Source organism: Tauraco erythrolophus, chromosome 18 (genome assembly GCF_009769465.1).
Source record: "Tauraco erythrolophus isolate bTauEry1 chromosome 18, bTauEry1.pri, whole genome shotgun sequence".
In the NCBI taxonomy this organism is placed as follows: Eukaryota; Metazoa; Chordata; class Aves; order Musophagiformes; family Musophagidae; genus Tauraco; species Tauraco erythrolophus.
Window position 1 is genome coordinate 16,498,834 of NC_141482.1, and position 22,429 is coordinate 16,521,262.

General features: G+C 55.6%; 1 protein-coding gene across 1 annotated transcript; it reads left to right on the forward strand.

Moving 5' to 3' along the window:
- The first annotated feature begins 318 nt into the window (after positions 1 to 318).
- On the forward strand, positions 319 to 21,870 carry HELZ2 (helicase with zinc finger 2). Its single transcript, XM_086622778.1, has 19 exons — positions 319 to 1,319; positions 1,591 to 1,774; positions 2,157 to 2,264; positions 2,903 to 3,426; positions 3,796 to 4,428; positions 5,423 to 6,206; positions 6,626 to 6,701; positions 8,061 to 11,574; positions 12,418 to 12,503; positions 12,897 to 13,028; positions 13,288 to 13,452; positions 13,734 to 13,875; positions 14,315 to 14,431; positions 14,916 to 15,108; positions 15,782 to 15,916; positions 16,164 to 16,382; positions 16,654 to 16,810; positions 17,626 to 17,793; positions 18,892 to 21,870. Exons 1-19 carry the CDS (start codon positions 319 to 321, stop codon positions 19,014 to 19,016), a joined length of 8,463 nt encoding a protein of 2,820 aa, XP_086478904.1. The 3' UTR covers positions 19,017 to 21,870.
- The last annotated feature ends 559 nt before the right edge of the window (positions 21,871 to 22,429 follow it).

Below are 22,429 nucleotides of genomic sequence, written 5' to 3' on the forward strand. Positions count from 1 at the left end.
GCTGGGCAAGCACGTGGGGGCAGCCCCCGAGCGCTCGGGTGCCAACGGCGAGGGTGTCGGGTGGGTCTGGGCGCTGGGTGAGGTTCCTGGGTGCTCGCTGTGCCGGTGCCTCGGCGCGTGCCCAGCCAGCAACGGGCTGATGTTTCCTGCTAAGTGTCTTCTTCCTCATTTCTTTCTCAGGCTTTGTGAACTTGCCCCCATGGCCAGCAGGTACGTCGCGAGTTAGGACACGGCCGCTCCATGGCATCTCCTCCTGCTGGCATCGCCTCCTAGCAACTTCCCACCGTTAATTTTGCCCCGTTTGGACCACCGCCGAGGATGCCGACGACCAATGGCCCGGCGGTGCCGCTGGGCAGCCTCCAGCAGCAGCTGGAGCTGCGCCTGGTCTGCTCCAAGTGCAGCGTGAAGGAGAACGAGATCACCTACCATCTGCGGGAGGTGGAGCACAAGTGCATGTACGAGATCCTCCTGGCCCGCTGCCGCAGCCGCCGGAGCAGAGCCTGGAGGAAGGTGTCCCGGCGGCCGGGCTTCCCCAGCCCGGCGCGCTACGCCGTCTGCCGCTACTACACCGTGGGGCTGGGCTGCAGCAAGCACAGGAGCCAGTGCACCTTCGCCTGGAGCGTGGAGGAAGCCATGGTCTGGAACTTCGAGAGGGAGCAGCAGCTGGAGCGGCGCCGGCTGAAGGCGGCGGTGCTGCAGGCGCAGCTGGGGGGTCACCCCGCCGTCGTCCCTCACCCCGTGGCCGGCGCCGCCGGCGAGATCACCAGCGAGTTCGGGGGATGGTTCCAGGAGATCTGCAGGCGATGCTTCTTCGGCTGCCCCCAGCGCATCTCGGTGGGCGGCTGGGGCCGGCTCTGCGAGTTCCACCGCGCTTGGGACCCGCTCCTGGTGCACGTGGTGTCGGACAGCCGGCGGAAGCAGCAGTACACGGCCGTCCGGCCCTGCCCCGAGTTCATGCTGACCCTCAGCTACTGCCGCTTCGTCTCCCGGGGCCAGCCCTGCAAGCACGGCCCGCGGCGCTGCCAGTACGCGCACAGCGACGTGGAGATGGCCGTCTGGCAAGCCGAGAAGGAGCACGACCTGGTGCGCGCCGACCTGCTGCCGGCCGCAGGGACCTGCGGCACCAACGGCGAGCCGGCGGCGCCAGCGCCGGTGTACTTCTACTGCCGGCTCTGCCTGGTGACCTTCAGCTCGCAGGAGAGCTTCGAGAGCCACTGCTCCTCCGCCGAGCACCTGCAGATGCTCTCGGCAGACACCTCGGTCCAGTGGGTCCACCGCGCGCCACCGCTCGGCCTCACCAAGTTCTCACTGTGCAGCAGGTAAGGCGCCAGCCCGGTGCGGTGGGGAAGAGGGCAGGGGCAGCGGGCAGCTCCCCACAGAACCCCCCCCGTGCCACCCTGCGGAACCCCCCCCGTGCCACCCTGCGGAACACCCCCCTTGTGCCACCCCACGGAATTTCCCCCGTGCCACCCCGCAGAACCCTTCCCGTGCCACCCCGTGGAACCCTCCCCCCCATGCCACCCCGCGGAACCCTCCCCGTGCCACCCTGCAGAACCCCCCGTGCCACCCGCACCACCTCTCTCCCAACAGAGGGGAGCTATGCGAGATGGGCAGCAGCTGCACCAAGGCTCATTCCACCGAGGAGCTGCAGGAGTGGATCCAGAGGGTGAAGGTTGCCGTGAAGAAAAGGAAGCAAGCCCTGAAGGACGGGCTCCTGTCCTACCAGGACCGGCTCATGGCCGAGTATCGGGCGTGCTCCAACGAGGTGTTGATTGTGAGTGGCGGGCGGCAGCGCGGCGGTGTGCCGCGGCGAGAAGCCGCTGGCGCAAGAGCTCGGGAAGGCAGAGCCCACCGCTCGCCTTTCCAGCGGTGCTGCAGAAAAGGGATGGGACATCCCTGCCCCCTCCTCGCTTTTGGGACAGCAGCCTGAGAGCCTGCTGGGGGTACGCGGCCACGCTGCTCTGCCGCGGGTCCTTTCGTGTCCCCAGGCTGCCGTGGCGGTGGGCGAGGGCTGAGCGGGAGGATTTACTGCCCATCCCCTCTCGGGGGGACATAGCAGAAGGGCAGAGGACGGAGGTGGGTGGCCCTGGGGTGGGCTCTGCGGCGCATCCTGGGGGCGTCACCTTCACCCCTGCTCCTCCCGCACCTCCCCGCAGATGGCCGAGCACGTCGAGGGCGTCCGAGTGGTGTGCGAGCAGCCGCTGCACGTGCAGGTGGAGGACAGGAGGGCCAAGTACCAGTGGAAGTTCAAGGTGCACTCCCAGGTGAGCCCAGTGCCACGCAGCAGGACCGGCGAGCCGCCACCGCCGGCTGGGCACTGCCCTTCTCCTCCGGGGGGGTCTTTGTTTGTTTAGTTGCTTATTTCTGCAGCGGGCAGCAGGATGGGGGCTCTGGAACGAGGACGTGCGTTGGGTATTGGGAAGTGGGTCAGGTTCAGGTGGTGCTGGAGCTGGGGCCGTGCCTGGGGGTGCAGCCACCGTGTCTCCTGTCTCCTCTTGCGCGGTGGGGCTGGGGTGGACCCGGCTGCCCTCGGCACCTCCCGTGCATCATGGCAAATAACAACGTTCAGCTGCTCTCCTGCCCAGAATTTCGTGGGTGTCGGGGGCGAGGGGCTGGGTGGGATTGTCCTCTCTGACACAGGAGATCTTCTGCTCATAGCAGACCAGCTCGATTGCTATAAAACCGAAACCTGAGGTTCTTTAAGAGCTTAAAATAATTGCTGCGGGTTTGCACGAGGAATAAGCTCCTTTCAGGAGAATTTCAAGAGCACCATAGGTCCAGCGTGACATTCAGGTCCTGCAGCAGCTTTCGGTAGGAAACACTGCTGGGAGGACCTCGTTGGCCACTGGGCTCATCCCATGGGCTGCCCTCACCGTGTCCCCGTCTTCTCCTCAACTGGCAGATGCCTCTGCAGCACGTGGCGCTACTGAAGCGGGAACCTGGAGTCAACTTCTACCTCTCGGGGAATGGGCTTTCCCGTGGCCTCCACTACCTTCGGGGGGAGCACGTGGCCACCCTGTCCTCCTCCCCCCGCACCGCGCTGGTGGAGGTCTGCATGGAGTGCTGCACGCTGGGCGTCTTCGAGCAGTGGGTGGTGTTCGACTTCGGCACACGCCCCGTCCTCATCCAGAAGCTCAAGGTGAAGGTGGGCCGGCGGGAGACCCCCCGGCACATCCCCGGCAGCAGGGAGAGCAGCCGCCCCGTCAACTTTGTGCGATGGGATAGAGGTAACCGCATCATCGTTCCCAGCGTGCCAAGGACTGGTGAAGACATGGATCTGCTGGCCAAGTACAAACCTCCTGCTCTCGCTCTGGACTACCAGCACGACGGTGGTGCCGCCGTTCCCATCACCCGCCTCAACTACCGCGAGAGGATGCACAGCTTCCTCTTCCGCGAGGAAGAAGCTGAACAGGCTCTGATTGCCAGGTAAGTGCCAGGCGTGGACCCAAAGGGGTTCCTCCTCACTGTAGACCACAGGCTCGTTGCTAACCCCTTGGGGTCACGTTGCTGCTGCACCCGCTGTCCCTTCTGGGTCGGGTTCTGGGTTGTCTTGCTGGAAAAATGGAAAGCTGCCAAGAAATCTGGCTCGCTGGGCAGTGACAGGAGGGGAAGGGCTGGGTGTTGTCCTGCGGCCGTGGATGCGCAAGGAGCCCCGTTTCTGTCCCTGTGCACCCAGGGGCTGGCAGACCCTCTCTGGGTGTAGGTGACAATCTCTCCCCTGCAGCAGGGAGGGCGGTGGTTGATGGACTGATGGGCCGGTGCTCTCCTGGTCACCCGGGTGTTTCCTCCTTTCAGACTCAACCTGCGGGTCCTCGTCTCGCTGACCCCCATGCTGCAGAGCCTCTCCGTGGGGATGAAGTTTGCCCTCGCTGGCGAGCTGTTCGCTGAAGTGCCTACCCCTTACAACCTCTCGCCGGACACGGACGAGGGGTATCTGCTGAGCAGGTCTGTGCCCACTGCTTTCCTGGCGCTCGACCCACCCATAGATAATCGGGTTTATGAGGTTAGCGTGGAGCATAAAGCCACCACGGAGAAGACCATCTGGCTACAGATACCAAAGAGATGCTGCTCAGAGTTGAACTTCAAGCCAAACACCTCCTGTAAGGTGGAGATCCAGTTCCAAATCGACCAGCTGCTGTTCCGGCAGTGGCACCAGGCTGTGGACCACCTGCAGGATGAGAAGTTGGTCCTACCAGATGTCGCCAGTTGCTCTATCCCCTACTCTCTTGGGTCACCCCAGAAAGGGAATAGCAAGCAGAAACTCGCCATCTCCTTCATCACAGGCCAAGCAACCACCAGCCGGCAGGTCCCACCTCTTCTCATCTACGGGCCTTTCGGCACAGGGAAGACGTTCACCTTGGCCATGGCCACCATGGAGATCCTCAGGCAGCCCAACACACGAGTGCTGATCTGCACTCACACTAACAGGTTAGCAGGGGGTGAGGGAGGAGGCAACCAGAGTTGTGGGCTGGGTCCAAGAAAGCTGGTCCATCACTTGCCTGGTGGGATGAGAGGGAGCCAGGGTGCATGAGATGGAGCTGAGCTGCCCTTTTCTTAGCGTGCATTGCAATTACTTGTTTAAAGAAATTCATCTTTATTTAATAGGTCTTAAAGTGCTTCCTGCCAGGAGAAAGCCTGGCATGGGTGGAAGCCTTTGTGGAAGAGGCAGCATACCCCTGCCTCGTAATCTGGGGACGGGGTTGGAGAGCCAGTTAGTCCCTTCTAGCCTTCACTGTGTACTGGAAGAAGTAGAAAGCCATTGCCTGACCTCGCCGGGATAATATCGTGCTCTACTTGCCCTTGAAGACTCTTGTGCTCTGTGCATGTGCCAATTTTTTGACTTTTCCAGGGAGAGTTTGAGGAAGAGGAAAGGCAGATCCGGTCTGACTGCCTTTGAATCTGCCTTCAGAGAAACCAGGCCAAGATGGTTAAAATTAGAGCAGTTGAGCTGAAAGGAGTGTCCACATCCGATCCTGCAGGCTGCTACTGCCGTGGTTTTTGATGCATAATAGATGGGCGACTGCTAATCTTAGCTTGTTTCAGGCTGTCTGCTTGCACTGGAGCTTCTGCAGATCTTGTGTCACCCACCCGGGTGGCTGTCAGAGGAGAGGTCTGCCTGACTTGGCCCTGGAGAGCAGCAGGGCCACGGGTTTTGTTGCATTTTTCCATATGAGTATCGAGAGATGCCCTGGCCTCGAGTATCCACTCCTGTTTCAAACCATCCTCTCCAAACAGGCTTGGAATTGGTGGCTGCGTAAACGCCGGCTTCTTTGTGCGCGGGTGGATGTCTCCCGTGACGAGCGCGTTGTCAGCAAAAGCCGGGGGAGAGTTGGGGAGGGCGTTGGTGAACGATGAGACAGCACGTTGGGATGATGGTCACAGCATTGAGAACTTGGTAATTTCCCCTTTTGTTCCCCTCCAGCGCTGCTGACATCTACATCCGGGAGTACTTCCACCACTATGTGACCAACGGGCATCCGTGGGCTGTTCCCTTGAGGATTATCTCCACTGACCGTCCCATCAACATGACGGACCCCATCACTCAGATGTACTGCTGCCTCTCGCCAGACCAGCGCTCCTTCCGGCACCCCACGCAGGCGGAGATCGACAGGCACCACATCATTATTACCACCTCCATGTTATCCAAGAACTTGAAGGTTGCCCCAGGCTACTTCACCCACATCATGATCGATGAGGCTGCTCAGATGCTGGAGTGCGAAGCTTTGGTTCCGCTCTCCTACGCCACTTTTGAGACCCGGATTGTCCTCGCTGGGGACCACATGCAGATAACCCCAAAGCTGTTCTGTGTTGAGGATGGACAATCTGCTGATCACACCCTGTTAAACCGCCTCTTTTTGTTTTACCAGAAAGAGAGGCACGAAGTGGCCACGAAGAGCAGGATCATCTTCAACGAGAATTATCGCTCCACTGCAGGCATCATTGAGTTTGTCTCCAAGCACTTCTATGTTGGCAAAGGCAATGCTATCCAAGCCAGTGGGAACATCCCACCCCATCCTGAAATCTACCCACTCATGTTCTGCCACGTGTCTGGCATGGTTGAAAAGGATATGTCCATGATTTCTTGGCACAACACCTCCGAGATAATACAAGTGATTGAGAAAGTGAAGGAGATTTATCAGAGGTGGCCAGATGAGTGGGGTGTCCGAGATCTGAAGAGGATCTGTGTGGTTTCCCACGGGATGCAGGTATGTAGGAGAACCACCTGTTCTCCTGACCGCTCTCTAAACACTCCCTAATAAATGCTGGACTCTATTTATGATAAACCCATCTCTTGTGCCAGTAAAAATAGGCAGTCTGGGGTCTTGCGTGCCACCAGTGTCTTTCTGAGGCGCCCTCCATTTGGGTAGTATGTCACGGGTGGTCGGAGCAGAGGTGCCTCATGGTGGGATGGTTTAGCTGAAGATTTCTTTCGGCATCCTCCCGAGGCTGGTTAGCTGTAGGGCAGACTGGGAGCGCTGGCTGAAGTCAGCCCAGGACGTGTGGCTGCTGCCGAGCAACTTTCTTGGGGAACCTGCAGCTGAGAAGGGTGAGGGACCTCGGTGTTGGGTGGGGGGCCTTTCTGGGCTGAAACTGGACTCAGTTGTGCCTGTTTCTTTCTTACCAGGTTTCTGCCACAAGACAAGAGCTGAGGAAGAGGCAGCTGCAAGATGTGGTGGTAGAAAACTACGAGAACTTGCCAGGTTTGTGTCTCGCGCAATAGCCGATTGCGTCCGGCCGCATTTTGAGGTCTTCGGTGTGCGAGGGAGAGCTTTGGCAGTGGTGGTGGTGGCCAGGAGAGTCTATAGCAGCTGCAGCCGTGGCGTGATGGGCAGGGGGAAGAGAGGCTGGGTCGTTAGCAGAGGTGACTCCAGCATCTTAACGTTGTCCTCCCTTGCTGAAATGCAAAATAGTGGCTGAACTCGTGGCAAAATCCCTCTCTGGGCGGGTGCACGTGGTGCCAGTGGGCAGAGCCCCCCAGCCCTTCCCTGTGGCTCTGCCACCGCTGCAGTGAGTGGCCGTGGCCCACGGAGTGCTGGTGAGGATGAGGGGGGATCTGGAAATCCTTTGGCTGGTTTCCATCCCCTTCTGGTTGGTATTTCTTTGATTCCGTCTTTTGCGTAGTGGGTAAGATTTCGCACTGAGTTAAACCTGCACCCGGCTGTCAGCTCCTTCCAGAGACACGGACGCGGCTTTGCAGGAGGGTGCAAACCCCGTGAGTGCCATCCCAGGGCCTCGAGCGCGTGGGAATCATGTGAAGCCCCAAGTACCAGCGGGGGAGGCTGGTCATGGAAGGGGATGGCAGCCAGGATGGCCCGTGGGCACCAGTCGCAGCAGAAATCAGGGAACAGCTCGCCGAAGGAGGCGTCTGCTGCTCTGGATGATGAGAGAGGGATAGGGCTGGTCGTGTCCTCAAGGACTTAATTTATGACTCACCCGTGGGTTTATTATTTTATTTCTTTTTTTTATTGTGCAGCTGGGACTCCTCATGGTGAGAATAACTGACCCCCGGGGTGTGTTTCTGATCCCCACACCCTTTCTTTGCAGCCTCTTCCCAGCTCTGAAGTCACCAGGGTGCCTCTTGCTGGTTGTTGCTTGGCGCACGGTCAGCAGAACCGTCCTCCAGGGGAGAGGGGTTCTCACAAACGGTCACTGCTCTGGTTCCTGCCAGACCCTCGGGTTCCCGAGGAGTTTGGGATTCGCAGAAAACTCCACCCGTGTTCGCCAGGAGTGGCTGGCAAGGGCTGCTGTTGGCACGGGGTGCTGCTCCACGGGTGCTCGCGGCCACGCTGCTCCAATGCCCTGCTCTTCTCTGTCTCCATGCTGCCTGTCCCTCCCCGGTGCGTGGGTGGTGGTGGCCTCATGAGGTCCATCCTGGTCACACCTGGAGGCCCTTGGGATCCCCGAGAGCTGCTTTGTTGGCATCAGGCGACTCCCGCGACTCAGCCAAGCCCACGGCCACGTACCGCAGCGTGGACGGGCAGAGCGCTGGGTGGTGGCCAGGCAGGGTCTTCCCAGTTGGGTTCCCATGAGTGACTTCTCCCTTGTCCCCTCCGGTGCAGGGCGGGAGTTCCGGGTCATCATCATCAGCACCGTCCACACCAGCGAGAGCCTACGCGTCTCGGCCTCCCACCACCTCGAGTTCTTCAACGAAGCCAGAGTGCTCAACACCATCATGACCCGGGCTCAGTCGCTGGTCGTCGCGGTGGGGGATGCCGTGGCCCTGTGCTCCCACGGCCAGTGCAGCAAGGTGTGGAAGCGCTTCATCCAGCAGTGCATCGAGAATGGGAGCGTCTTCCCGGAGAACCTGACGATGGCCCAGATCAAACAGGCTGCCTGTGACAAGGAGAGCTGGAGCAGGAGGAGCCCAGAGGGGGACGAGGAGGACAGCGACTCAGATTCCTGCAGCTCTGAGGCCGAGAGCCTGAATCCTGACGATCCCATCCTCCAGGAGCTCTTGGATGAGAGCAAGAACGTGCTGGTGACGGTGTCTGACGAAGGGCTGCTGAACGTGAAGTCCGAGGCTTCGAGTCTGTGGGAAGAGAGGCAGGAATATGTCAGCTTCTCTTCTCAGATGATGCAGGAGTACCTGCACATGCACCCCAAAATGTACAAGAGGTGCGAGCTGATCAAAGAAGGGTTCGACAGAGCTTCTGCCTTCACCCTCAACGACTCCCCTGCCATGAGCATTCAGATCAAAGGCAGAGTCAACTGCGGGACGGCCTTCACCGGGGACGAGGTGCTCGTGGAGATCCTGCAGGGCAGCGTGGCCGACGGCGGCAGCCACCGCCCGCAGGGGAAGGTGGTGGGCATATTGAAGCGAGCGGAGAGAGAACGGATCTTCGTCTGCATGATGGACGAATTCGATCCCCGGGTGATGATACCCATCAATCCCACTGTCACCAAAATATTCGTCCCGGGGCTGAAAGAGAAGCCCAACGTCATTCCCATCCGCAAGCTCGTCAACGGGAAGTACAGAGTGGTCAGCTGTGAGAAGATCAACCAGGAGACGAGGCGGTGCCAGTTCTTCTGCGTCCAGGTTATCTGCTGGCGGGAGGGGTTTTACTACCCTTTGGGGATAATAACAGAGGTTCTGCAGGCAGCGTTGACTTTGGAAGAAGGCTTAAAGATCCTCGACTTGGAGTATGGCTTGGAGAAGAAATACCCAGCTGCTGTCACCAAGGAGTCAGCCAGATACACCTCCAGCAGCAAACTAAACCTCACCAAGGAGAACCTGAAGGACTGCCGGAGTTACCCGACCTTCACTGTCGACCCCCAAGGCGCCAGGGATTTGGACGACGCTGTCAGCGTTAGGGATCTGGGGCGTCACTACGAGATCGGGATCCACATCGCGGACGTGGCCGGCGTCGTTCCCAAAGGCAGTGCCTTGGACCTGGAAGCAAAGAAGCGGGGTGTCACCTACTACGCTCCCAACCAGGAGCCTCTGTGCATGTTCCCACCCCATATTAGCCAAGACGTCTGCAGCCTCCTGCCGCAGAAGGAGCGTCGGGTGATCTCCTTGTTTGTCACCGTAGAAAAGGAGACCGATGAGATGTTAGAGGGAGTCTTCAAACTCTCTGTGATCCGCTCGGACAGGCAGCTGTCCTATGAAGAGGCAGAGCTCTGCATTAAGGACCACTACAGGGGAGCAGCAGGGGCCCTTCGCTTCGATACCCTGGAGGACTGCATAGCTGTGGCTTATCACTTCTCCAGGATCCATCGGAAGTGTCGTCTGCAGGAGGACTGTTTCTATGACCGGCTGGACGAGGAAAGCTCACCAGGTAACAGGGGGTCCCATCAGATGATAGAGGAGTTAATGATCATGTTTAACAGTTTTGTGGCTGAGTTCCTCACCAACCAGGAGGACACCAGAAGCGTCACTCCTCTGCGGTGTCAGTGCGAGCCAAGCCCTCAGCAGTTGTCACTCATGAGAAACAAGTACAGCCACATCCTCCCTCTGTCCATCCACCTCTCGCACCACCTGGGACAGGTGCCTTCGGACCAAGACCCGTCTAAAACTGTGGAGTTCAGTCTCCTGGCCCCCATCTGGGAGCACCTGCAGTCAGCTGCTAATCTCCGTGACTTCCACAAGATGCTAGACCTCATCGTTACTGATGACATCCACCCGAAGCTGGCGCCCGTGGCCCTGGAGTTCAGGAGACTGCTCAGCCGCTCCTACTTCAGTCGCTCCAACTCCACTGTCCAGTCGAAAGCGGGTCATTACTCCCTGCACGTCGACTCCTACACCTGGGCTTCCTCTCCCATCCGCCGGTACGTGGACGTCGTGGTCCAGCGGCACCTTCATTCCGTGCTCTGCAAGAAGCCCATCACCTATTCTTCGGACGACATCGAGTTTCTCTGCCATGACTTCAACAGGAAGAATTCCCAGGCCATGTTGTACGAGAAGAGAGCCTGCTCGCTGCAGATGGCCGCCCAGCTGAAGGGCCAAGTCCTGCAGAAGATCGCCTTCGCAGTGGATATCGAAGAGATGAACAAGTACTTTAAAGCTCTGTTTCCACTGAACAAGGAGACCCTTCCAGATCCCCAGATAATTAACTACAGGTCTCTTCAGCTGATAGAGCAGCCCGTGTTCATCCAGCAGCGGAGCAGCATGAGGCTGACGTGGAAGAGGAGGATGTACTCGGTGCAGACGATGAAGGAGCACAGCCTGCAGGAAGGACATCTCCGCGACCGCAGCATCACCTTCTTTGGCACCCAGACTTGGCAAGACGTCCTCGCAGCCGTCAAGAACGAGGAGTTTGAGACAGCGGCCTCCCTCCTTCAGAAGAGCAAGGAGCTGTACCAGCGGCACACGGGCTGGGTAAGGAAGAGCCAGTGCTTGCACTACACGGAGCTCTGCCTGGAGCTGAGCGCCGGCGACGCGCTGCAGTTCCAGCTCACCACGGACGTCTGCCGGGGCTTCCTGGTGCCCTTCGTGCAGCTGTGGTGCGTGACGCCGGGCTTCGACGTCTGCCTGCAGCACACGGAAAAGCCTATCGATTGCTTCTCCGCCTACGCCACTCTGCCGTCCAAAGACAAGTACAAGAACGCGACGGACTACAACAAGGTGTGGATGCCGATGAGCGCCATGGAGTCCGCTTCGTGTGCCGTGGCCGAAAACGACTCCATTGTCCTCCAAGATGTCCAAATAATCTGGGCAAAGCAAAGGATGAGCAAAGGACAGCTGCAAGGGAGTTTCGTCCTGAACAAAAAAGTTCAGGAGGATTGCTCCATCGAAGTGGACTTCAGCCACTGTTACTTGTGCATTCGCTTGGGTGGGCTGAAGCTTGGGAGCCTGGAAAGCGATGAGGAATGCCTGAGCCACGGCCTCCAGAATCTGTCTTTTCTCAACAAGGGCAGGTCAGAAAGCAAACTTGTGGTTGATCCGGATACCTACACCTGGGTGGCTCATGGGGTCACCGAAGAGTTCAGCGATGACGAGAAGTCAGACAGGAGCAGTCAGCAGACTGTGAACTTCTACGTCCACTATATGTCTATGGAGAACATCCCCGTGGAGATCTCGCAGGACTCTGCCAGGTTCACCGTGGAGCTCATACCAAAGATGCTGCCAGACGTGTAAGTGTGCTTAGTGGTCATGCTCTGGTTGACCTGTCCACGCAGAGCAACGATGTCCCACGAGACTCCTTTGCTGCACCCAGATGGGCTTTGCTCGCTGGTGCGGCTGATCCTCTCAAAAATCGGTCTTTACCCAGCTCCAGCTGGCCATGCTGTCATGCTGTTGGTGTTTGGTGGGGGCAGCATTTCTCAGATCTGTTCTCCAGTTGGCCTCTTGCTCTTCTGGTTGACCTTGAGGATGGGGAGCCAGGGGAAGGTGCCATGCTGAAACTTCCCTGGGCATCTGTCTCTTGTGTTACTGGATTGCTGCAATATGTGTCACAAAGGCAGCGTGAAGCACTGGACGGGGGTTTGCTGAGCCGAAGCGCTGCCCGATTTCCCAATCGTTGCCCTTTGTTGTTGCTGTGAAGCCAGATCTGCTCTTTCTAAAGCAGAGCTGGTGTCTCATTTGCCCGTCTTCGCCCACAGCAGGGGCTGCTGCGCACCCACGGCGGCTGTAGCTTTCTCAGGGCAGAACGCGCTTCCTTTTGTATCGTGATTTTTAGGGAAAAAAAATTGGAAGCTAATCCAGTAAAATGGGGTGATCCATAATAAAACACAGCCGGGACAGAAGTTGTGCTCCTCCCTCTCAACGTCTTTGCAGGCTCAGCTCTTGAGATGGTTGAGAAATAGTCCCAGATGTGGCAGAACAAGAGTTGTTTTGGTTGAAGTCGTTTGTGGAAGGGTTTAAGGCAACACCAAAGCAGAGAGAAAGAAGAAACGAGACAGTTGTACAAAGCTGTGTTAGGATTTTCGCTGGTTTGTGCTGCGTTCCGTTCATTCCTGGTTTTCCCTGTCTGTCAGACGGAAAGAAAATGCGATTTGGAAGCTCAAGTACGCCTCCGAGCTTGTGAAAAGCATCGCCCTCGGCCACGACCCTCCGAAAAAAGGTAGGGGCAAATAGTCACCTTTCTGACCTCGTGGCTACTTGCTTGTGGCCAGGCAAGTGCCCCAACTGCTTCCACGGGTCCATGCCATAGGGGTTACGCTCCCAGAGCAGGAGGTTCCTCTGCCAAGGGCAGGAGAGGAGCTGCTGGCCTGGCAGAGCGAGGGTGATATGGGATGCTCCGCTGGCAAGTGGCACGGGGGATGTTTTGATCCTCAGGACTCCCAGAGAAGGCTCGCGGGCACAACGTCTTGGCGCAGGACAAGGATCACTTTTGGGTGGTCTTATAAATGGGCTGCGGTTGTTTGGTACCTGCAGCGTCCTCCTGTTGGACCACGTGTGTGCCATCTTCAGTCACCTTCTCTAAACTTGTTTTCTTGGCTCTTTGTCGTAACAGTGACAACATCCAAAATCCTGCAGCAAAAATCCTTTGATCTCCCTGGCAGCCACAGGAAGCTCAACCAGAGTCAGAACCAGGCTATTGTAAATGCTCTGAGAAAACCCTTCACGCTCATCCAGGGCCCACCAGGTAAGGCTGGGGAGATGGCAGGACTACGTGACTACGTGCCTCCTTCGTTAGGAAGGGCAGGTTAGAGCTCACCCGTTCCTTTCCATCTGACCCGTGGTGAGGCAGGAGAAGGTAGCGTGGGTTGGCATCACCCACAGCTGCTCAAGACAGTCCGCTCGGTTCTTGGGTTTATTTCACGGCTGATCATTGGGATGCTGATGTAGAGCGTGGGTGTCATGGTTAAAGCCTCCTCAGCAACCTCCTTGACATGTTTTTCTAGGCACAGGGAAAACCGTTGTTGGAACTCACATAGTCTACTGGTTCCATAAGCTGAATGAGGAGAGCGCTGAGAAGGAGCAAACACTGTCCCCTGGTGAAGAAAAGCCCAGGAGAAAGTGCATCTTGTACTGTGGCCCATCCAACAAGTCTGTCGATGTCGTTGCTGGTAACTATCAATTCTAAGCCCCCGAAGCAGCTCGTACGGGTGGGAGGGAAAAGACGTGGCCGTGAGCAGGAGGCTGGGAGACAGGAGGGGCAGAAAGTGGGGCTGGTCCTTACAGAAGACCCCTCACTGCAGGGCGAGGACCGCTGAAGATGGGGTTGATGAGGGAGGGGTGGGGAGAAGAAGGGAGTGCCCGGCGAACGCTGGGCACCTCACAGGCGATGAGGATTGTCAACAGTGCCAGTGGCTGGTGCTGTCTGAGCAGACCCGTTCTCCTTCCCCAGAGATGCTGCTGAAGATGAAGAGCCTGAAACCGCTGAGAGTTTACGGGGAGGCCATTGAGACGATGGAATACCCGTACCCGGGGAGCAACCGGCACATCTACCGCAAAGCCTTGCGGGACGCGAAACCCAAGCGTGAGCTCAGGTGGGACCGCGTGGCCCCGCGGGCTCCGAGAGTGCTGGGGAAGGTTTTCTGCACCCATAATGCTGAACAAGCCAGAGCAAGCGTGGTTTCCTCTCCGCTGCTCCCCTTCCTAACCTGCTTTGTGCCTAATTTGTTCACCTGAAGGTCGATAGTCTAATGGAGCACCTAGTCAGGAAACCAAGTTGTTGAAAGCATCCTGGATGTTTGAACATCTCTAAAAGTCTCTGACTTAATCTCTGCTTGCAACCGCTAAAAAAAAAGGGTGGTATTTTGTGTCCTCGAGGGTGAGCTAAGCGTTAGGTTTAGAAAGATGGAAAAGTCTGGCTGTGACTTCTGTAGCTAACGGGGTTTCTGCACATGGACAGGTGTGGTGTGCGTCACTGGAGATAACTTGGGTCTGTGTTGGGAGAAAATATTTATACGTTGATTCTTTATTCAGTGAAATAATCCTGCATCATCGCATCCGGCGGCCGCCCAACCCTTACTGGCAGGAGATCTGTAACTTCGACACTCGGATGAGGAGAGGAGAGCAGATAACAGAAGAAGAAACAAAGAAGTGAGTAGGAAGAGACCCTGGTGAGAGACGGCTGACTCTGGCCGTGTGCCACCTCTGAAGCATGGTAGACTGCATGAAAGTGAGCGAATTTGACCGGGCTTATGCCGGCCAAGGGACTGGGTGAAAACATCAGGACGGGTTGATAAGCTGTGTGTTTGGAGTGATGATTAAAAGTGATTAACTCGGGGTTAGTGGTACAGCATGGAGCCTCAGCACCACTTCTGCTCTGGTGCTGTTGTCCGTCTGGACCAACAGTCACGTAATGCATGAGTGACACTCGCATCCTCCACCTCCAGCCCCTGCCCTGTTGAGTTCAGGACAAAGGACCTTTCCTACAGCGTTTTCTGGGAACTCCAGCTCACCCTGGGGAGGGAGATAGAACCGTAATAGTTTGGGAAAGTGTAGCCTCTGCCTGGCTCCAGCGTGAGGAACCTGGAGATGTTTCCCTTATGCATAACCTGATGTCTTCTGCATCAACCACCAGGTACAAAAATCAGTTGGTAATTGCTCGTGCACATGAGCTGGCAAACCACGATGTCATCCTGTGCACGTGCTCCGGTGCATCTGCCGCCTCCCTGGAGCATCTCAACGTCAAGCAGATAATCATTGATGAGTGTGCCATGTCCACAGAGCCTGAGACCCTCATCCCCTTGGTCAGCCACCGCCGTGCTGAGAAGGTAAGTCCTTTCCAAAGATGCGTTTCTAGGATGGCTGCTCAGGGCTCTCAAACCTCTGCATGTCTTCCACGCCTCACCATGCTCTCTTCCAAGTTTTACCAGGTTTTAAGGTTATTCTTTGTAGTATCTATGATGATGTATCAATGTTTCAGCCTGCAGGGAGTCATTTCCTCTGAGGTATGACTCTGCTAACCATAGCTAAAGTCTTGAGGCACAGAGAGGTACCTGTGGTACAGAAGTGTTCTCACTAGATGCATGAGCTGTACGTCATCTGTTCACATCCCAGAAAGCAGAGTTATAAGACCTGCTGCAGGCCTGAAAGCTGTGGTGGAGAACTGTTGCATCTACTCGGCTCTCTGCTGGGTCTGTCAGCTCAGCTTTCTGCCTCCAGACAGTTACACCCATACGGTCTCCACTAAACTTGCTCTTGGCTTTCTGCCAGTCGTGGTGTGGCTGGGTTTTTGGTGCTTCGTTAAAGGGTGGGTGTCACTGCCACCAAAAAACGTGCTGGCCCAGGTACACGGTATGGACGTGATAAGAAGCACAGAGTAGACCTCAGGAGACTTACTACATGATGTCTTTCTCCTACCTACTGCAAGTAGCCTCTCAAAGAGTTGATCGCCTTCACCAGTAACACCAGTCTCCTAGTTGAGGTGTCCACTCTTCATTCCAGGTTGTTTTGCTTGGGGATCACAAACAGCTGCGGCCTGTGGTCAACAATGACATCTGCAAGAGTCTCGGCATGGAGACATCTCTTTTTGAGCGCTACCAGAATCAGGCGTGGATGCTGGATCTGCAGTACCGCATGGTGAGGCTCTCGGGTGGATCGTCTTTTCTCCATCACAGAAAACGCTGCCATCAGGGCTTGCCTTAAGCCACTGGGAGACAGACATTCTCCGTTAGTGCTTTCCCTTCCAGGAGCAATGAACAATGCGCTCGCCCGGTGCCAGCTGTAGCACAGCGGTGTTGCAGCTGAAGCCTGCCCAGAAAGTTGCTGCAGGTTGAGAGGTTCCTTGGTGTTTGTTCACCTCGGTTTCTCCCCTTTTCTCTGCCAGCACAAAAGCATTTGCGAGTTCCCGTCCCAGGAGTTTTACGAGATGCGGCTGAAAACGTGCCCCCAGCTTCTTCGTAAACCCAGCGTCTTCTACCACAAAGACAACGGCTGCTGCCCCATCATCTTCGGGCACGTGGAGGGGAAGGAGCAGAGCCTCATGATTTCCACCGAGGAAGGAAACGAGAACTCCAAAGCCAACCCAGAAGAAGTGGAGCAGGCGGTGAGGAGGGTTCTGGGGAATCGCTGGAGATGCAGAAGGGGAGGATGTAGTGCAGGGGGACTCCGGGGATCGTGGAGGGATGATGAGTATGGATATAGGATAAAGATGAGTGGGGTGCAGTATCTGGCTTCTTCTCGGGTTTGGGGCGCGCCACGATGCCCCTGGCCAGAGGGAGCAGCGGCCAGGCACCATCGCTGCCCTGGGGCCAGGTGCTGGAGGGCTGGTTCCCTCCAGCCACGGCCCCAGGTGAGCAAGCCCGTGGTGTCCCCAGGTGAGGCTGGCGAAGCAGCTGACACTAGATGGCACCATCCGGCCGGAGAGCATCGCCATCCTGAGCCCCTACAACGCCCAAGTGTCCGAGATCGGCAAGGGCCTCCTCAAGGAGGGCGTCCGCGGCGTCACCGTCTGCACCATCATGAAGAGTCAAGGTGAGGCTTGAGGAGAGGGTCGGGTTGGTTCTGTTGTCTCCTGCCTCGCTGAGAACTGACACGACTTCTCGCGGAGACGGTCTTGGAGCAAGTCCTACACCAGGATCATTTCGTTTCATGTCTTCGTTTGGAAGAAGCATCCTTGGCACAGGTTTCTGGGTGATTTGTGGTTGTGATAAAGCCTTTGGACACCTCTGGAGGGCCCAGGCAGGGTGAGACCGATGAAGACTAGCCATTGAAAAAAACTATAGCAGTCTTCCAGTACCTGAAGGGGGCCTACAAGGAAGCTGGAGAGGGGCTTTGGACAAGGGTGTGTAGTGACAGGACAAGGGACAATGGCTTTAAACTGAAAGAGGGGAGACTGCAATTAGATCTAAGGAAGAAATTTGTCACTCAGAGGGTGGTGAGGCACTGGACCAGGTTGCCCAGAGAAGCTGTGGCTGCCCCATCCCTGGAAGTGTTTCAGGCCAGGTTGGATGAGGCTTTGGGCAACCTGGTGTAGTGGAGGGTGTCCCTGCCCATGGCAGGGGGGTTGGAACTAGGTGATCTTTGAGGTCCCTTCCAACTCTAACCATTCTGTGACTCTGTGAAGACGGGAAGGTGGAGGATGTCTGAAGGGGATGTTAAAGAACTGCCATTGCACATACTCTTTGGAGAGCAACGACCAGTGGGTCAGATGGCCTCCAAAGCTGGAGAAACCCAAACGGTGGTGGCAGTTTTGTGGGTGTCGCTGTAGAGAAATGATTGTCTTGTGGGGTGGAGGGGAGGCCAGACGCTTCCTTCTACAAAAAATCTGTTTCGATTCTGCTTTCTAGGAAGCGAGTGGAGATACGTGATCCTGTCGACTGTACGTTCCTGCCCCCGCTCTGAGATCGACAGGAAGCCCACAAAGAGCTGGCAGAAGAAGCACCTGGGGTTTGTTACCGAACCAAACCAGGTCAATGTCGGCATCACGCGAGCTCAGGAAGGACTCTGCATTTTAGGTGGGTCTCCTGGGAGCATGCACGGGCCTGTGGGGGAACAGGATGCTTGGATAAAGGGGTGGAGATCGGAGCTAGCACAACCCATGGTCTTGCTTTATGCATCTGCCCTTTAGGCTGTCTGGGCTCTCTGGGCAAAGCGGAGGTCGTGCGTGGCTCCTATGCTGCACGTATAATTAGTTTTTCTCACCCTCTGGTTCTGGACCACGTTGTTTCCATCACTTGCGTGCTCGAGCTCTCTCCTAACAGAATTCGGCTGCTTATTTTCCTCCCGATCACGCAGCGTAGGCTGCGGTGTGGAGGGAAGCTGCTCGCAGGTAGGACAGCGCTAAAGAGGGAGCTGGGATTTCACAGAGCTCTGGCTAAAGGAAACGTCCCTGCACGTGATGATCCAGCACCCTCGGGCTAGAAACGTTAGACAAGAGTTTCTGTGATGGCATCGTCCAAGTCTCTTCTGGCCACTCACCCGTGTCCTGGGCTGCATCCAAAGCAGCGTGGGGAGCAGGTCAAGGGAGGGGATTCCGCCCCTCTGCTCTGCTCTCCTGAGACCCCCCTGCAGTGCTGCATTCAGCTCTGGAGTCCCCAACACCAGAAGGGCATGGAGCTGTTGGAGTGGGGGCAGAGGAGGCCACGGAGATGATCTGAGGGCTGGAGCACCTCTGCCGTGGAGTCAGGCTGAGAGAGTTGGGATTGTTCAGCCTGGAGAAGAGAAGGCTCCAGGGAGACCTTCCAGCAGCCTTGCAGTACCTAAAGGGGGTACAGGAAACCTGGAGAGGGGCTTTGGACACGGGTGTGTGGTGACAGGACAAGGGGCAATGGCTTTAAACTGAAAGAGGGGAGATTTAGATTGGATCTAAGGAAGAAATTTTTTACAGTGAGGATGCTGAGACACTGGCACAGGTTGCCGAGAGGAGCTGTGGCTGCCCCATCCCTGGCAGTGTTCAAGGCCAGGTTGGATGGGGCTTTGGGCAACCTGGTGTAGTGGAGGGTGTCCCTGCCCATGGCAGGGTTGGAACTGGATGGTCTTTGAGGTCTCTTCCAACCCAAACCATTCCATGATTCTATGATTCTAACCCGCTGCCCCCCTCCCTGTGCCAACAGGGAACCGGTACCTGCTGGAGTCCAACCTGCTGTGGCGGAGGCTGCTGCAGCACTACCGGCAGCACAACTGCTACACTGCAGCCCAGGGGATTTTTGTGAGGAAGACTCCGGCCTTCCGCCGATGAGGATGGGTCGTACCTCGATGAGCTCGTCCCTCTCCACCTGAGCCTTGGGAAGGACGTGATCTTTCCATTAGTTATCGACCTGCGGAGCCAAACGCGGTGGGGGGAGCCGGGACCTTCCCCCGCACGGCGCCCGCTCGGCTTCAGCACCTGCTTTGGCGTCGCGGGGTTTTCCATCGGTGCAACCTTGGACAGGAACTTTCAGCTCTAGCAAACCAAAAAGCCTTGCAAATGGACGGATGGGCGTGTGACTTTCATCATGATGATGATGATGATGATGACAATACTATTTTTTTAACTGCAAGACACTCAGCGGAGCCCCCACCCCACTGGCCTGTGCAGCTGCACATCGGGGACCAAATGCTCAGCCCGTCCCTCGAGGATGGAAGGGCTGAAGGCAACAGAGCCGCACGGCGAGCTGCACCTTGCCAAGAGGACCAAAGCTTCTGAGTGCTCCCACTCGTTGGAAAACCAAGGCCAGGGAATTTTTAAGGCTTCTCGTTTCTCAAAGCAGAAAACCAAATTTCGTTCTATGTTTTCGTTGGTTTTGGTTTGAAGCGAAGGCAGAAAGCCAAGGGGGAACCAGGCACCACTCTGGGTCTGGCCGAAACGCCGTTCTCTGAGCGTGTGAACAGCACGGAGCTGCGACCAAGTTGATTTTGTAAATAGATTTACTGAGTCTTTGTACAAAGGAGCTTGTCCTCTCCCCTAGAAAGCTGATGAAAACTGAGGACTGTTCCTACCAGGAAACGCTGGAATTTTTAAGTGTATTTTAAACTGTTCTGACTTTTATTTGAAATCTCCTCCTGGAAGAGCTTCCCTTTCCCACCCCCTATTTTTTTAAAGCTGCTTCTAATTTATTAACTTTTAACTCTGTGAATGTGTTTCACAGTCTTACAGCCCGAGTTTTTTTACAAGCAGTGATGGCAATTTGATAAGTGTGCCACGGCGTGTGTATGTATACTGTATTTTTTTATTTTAAGTAGCCAAACTGCTGCGAGCTGGACACTGTGATTCCCTGGAGCAGGCTGCTCTGCCCGGTCACGCGCGGCTGCCGCAGGTGTGGAGCAGCGAAGTGATGCTCTGCTGCATCACGGAGCTGCTTTCTAAAGCGTGCTGGTTTCGAGGGGGTTGTCCCTGTCCCGTGCTCTGGTTGCAGTTCTGGCTGTGTGAAGTGCCTGCCTCAGCTCTGCCCAGGGCCACGCGCTCGGCTGTCTCTCCATGTTCACGTGGGATGGAGCCGGGATGCAACCGCAATGGTTCTGCGAGGTTTGTGCTGTGCTGGGACACGAGGCCCCCTTGGCATTGTGAGGGGTCCCCGTGACTTCACAGCTCTGTGGCAGGGATGGATTTTGTGCTGTGCTTGCGACTGAAAATGCAGCACGGCTCCCCCAGCGCGGAGGAATGTGCAATAAGAAAGCGTTGTGGCTGGAAAAGTCCTTCTGTAACGCTGTGTTCCTTCTCACGACTCTGTGTTAGACTTGACTCAAGAACCTATGGAGAAATTTTGTTGTTCTCTTCTGGTTTTAAACTACCTTCCTGCACTTTTGCATTTGGTGGGTTTGATCTCTACACCTGGGCTTGCTCGTATCTTGCTGGAGCATAATAACAGGCATAAGGCTGGAGATTCCATGAGGGACAAAAACCTGTAGGAAGTAACTCCTCCTGGTTCTAAAGATGCTTGATAAAAGCTGGGAAGATGTGAAGTTCATTGTTCTTCTTTGAAGTCGTCCCGGCTGGGATCGTAAAAGATTCTGCGCCAGCCTGATTTTGCAAATGTTATTGCAATGCCAAAATAAGTTTGTATGGGAATCATTGTGTGGACTGCTGAAACGCAGTCATGTATCTCCAGGATGATGTGGAGAATTGCAAAAGATGCTGGAATTGTTGGGATGAGTACTTCAGCATGGTGCCAGCATCATTCTAACAAAGTCATCTTGGTCTCTTTAGAACCAGTGGGTCTCGTTTTCATCATCTAATGGAAAGGAAGAGTCTCCCTCGTGTTTTTTCTGCTGGTTGTTTCCTCACATGTAGCATAAATGAGGAGACTCACCCAGGTGTAGTGGCTTAGACCAATGCTCTTGTGGGGGGTTTGGCCGTGTGTTTGTATAGACCAAGAAAAAGACCTCACAAAGCATCTCCCTTTGCCCTCAGCGAGGGTAAAATGCTTGCTGCTACCCCTTGGAGGGTAAAGCCTCGATGGGAATGCTTTGCTTGGTCACCCCTGTGTTGCAAGACAATGTACTTCCTTTTTTTATTTTTATTTTTTCCCTCTGAAGATGCATTTTGTAGCTGGTGTTTAGAAAATGCTGCCCTGGAGCAGAAAGAGCCAGGCTGGACTCTGGGGCTGTGAGCAGGTACCTGTAGAGTTGGTCATGCAGCTGCAATAGTCAGGGATAGCAGAAAGTGCAATTAGTCAAACTTTTTATAGACTGTCAGTGACCGCTGAGTATCGTGTTCTTGTCCTTATGCTCATGGATAGAGAGAATCGTAGGAATTAATAACAGAAAAAAAGGTTGAAAGTAGTCCGGTTTCATTTACACACAGAGCTTTGAATTGACTTTTGGAAGAATTTTATGTTCAAGCACATATTCATAAAATACTTCTAAAAAACCCAAACCACCAAACCTTTGGTAATTCCAATAGGAAACCACTGGCCGGATGGCGCACAGGGTATCTGTCCCATCACGGGCTCTACGTTTTCCACAGCTCGCAGACGCGAGAACGTTGTTGCAGGACACAAACGTTGGTTCATCCAACAGGATAACTTCATGTCCTTGGCACTACTAGAGCTCGAGCCCAAGTTGGACAACGGGAACCTGTGCACGGTGCCAGGCGGCAGCTGGCATCGGTCCGTGCGGTCACAGCCATTGCCCTGCGTCCCGCTCGGACCAGCGGGGATATTACAGATGTCCAGAAGTAGGAAACTTCTCTCCTCGGCTCCAGCTGGCAAAGGAGAAGCCCACTGGGCTATTTTTGAAGATTTGGATAGATCTGTGTAGGACAATCAATTTACTGCAATAAATTGTTGGGGTTTTTAAAAATAGAATGTGAAGTGTCATGAAGTGTCAATGAAGGAACTTTAAATGTGGCAGGTTTTTATCTTTTGTATGTCTGTGACTTGCAGCAAACCTCAAATGACGTTTTGGATACAAATATTTTTACCTGCTTCTACTGTTTGTAAGAATGAACCTGAACATTCCTTTTTTTTTTGATATTTAAGCCATAATTGTAAAAGATGATCTGAATTTATTTAAATAATAAATTTTATTACTAAAAGGTCTGTCTGTGTGATGGTCTGGCTAGAAATCTGTGTGGGGACAGCTATGTTTGCACTGAACCAAATGTCAGAAAGAAAATGAGCATTAACTGCAGGACGTGGCAGAAAAGATTGTCTTCTGCACATTGGTGGTGTG

What these genes read in the sequence shown, in the direction of transcription:
- HELZ2 (XM_086622778.1), top strand. Translation starts at nt 319, where the DNA reads ATGCCGACGACCAATGGCCCGGCGGTGCCGCTGGGCAGCCTCCAGCAG. An exon ending in ATCTGCACTCACACTAACAG is followed by an intron (nt 4,429 to 5,422) that starts GTTAGCAGGGGG and finishes GTTCCCCTCCAG; the next exon opens with CGCTGCTGACATCTACATCC. An exon ending in GCCACCGCCGTGCTGAGAAG is followed by an intron (nt 15,109 to 15,781) that starts GTAAGTCCTTTC and finishes TCTTCATTCCAG; the next exon opens with GTTGTTTTGCTTGGGGATCA.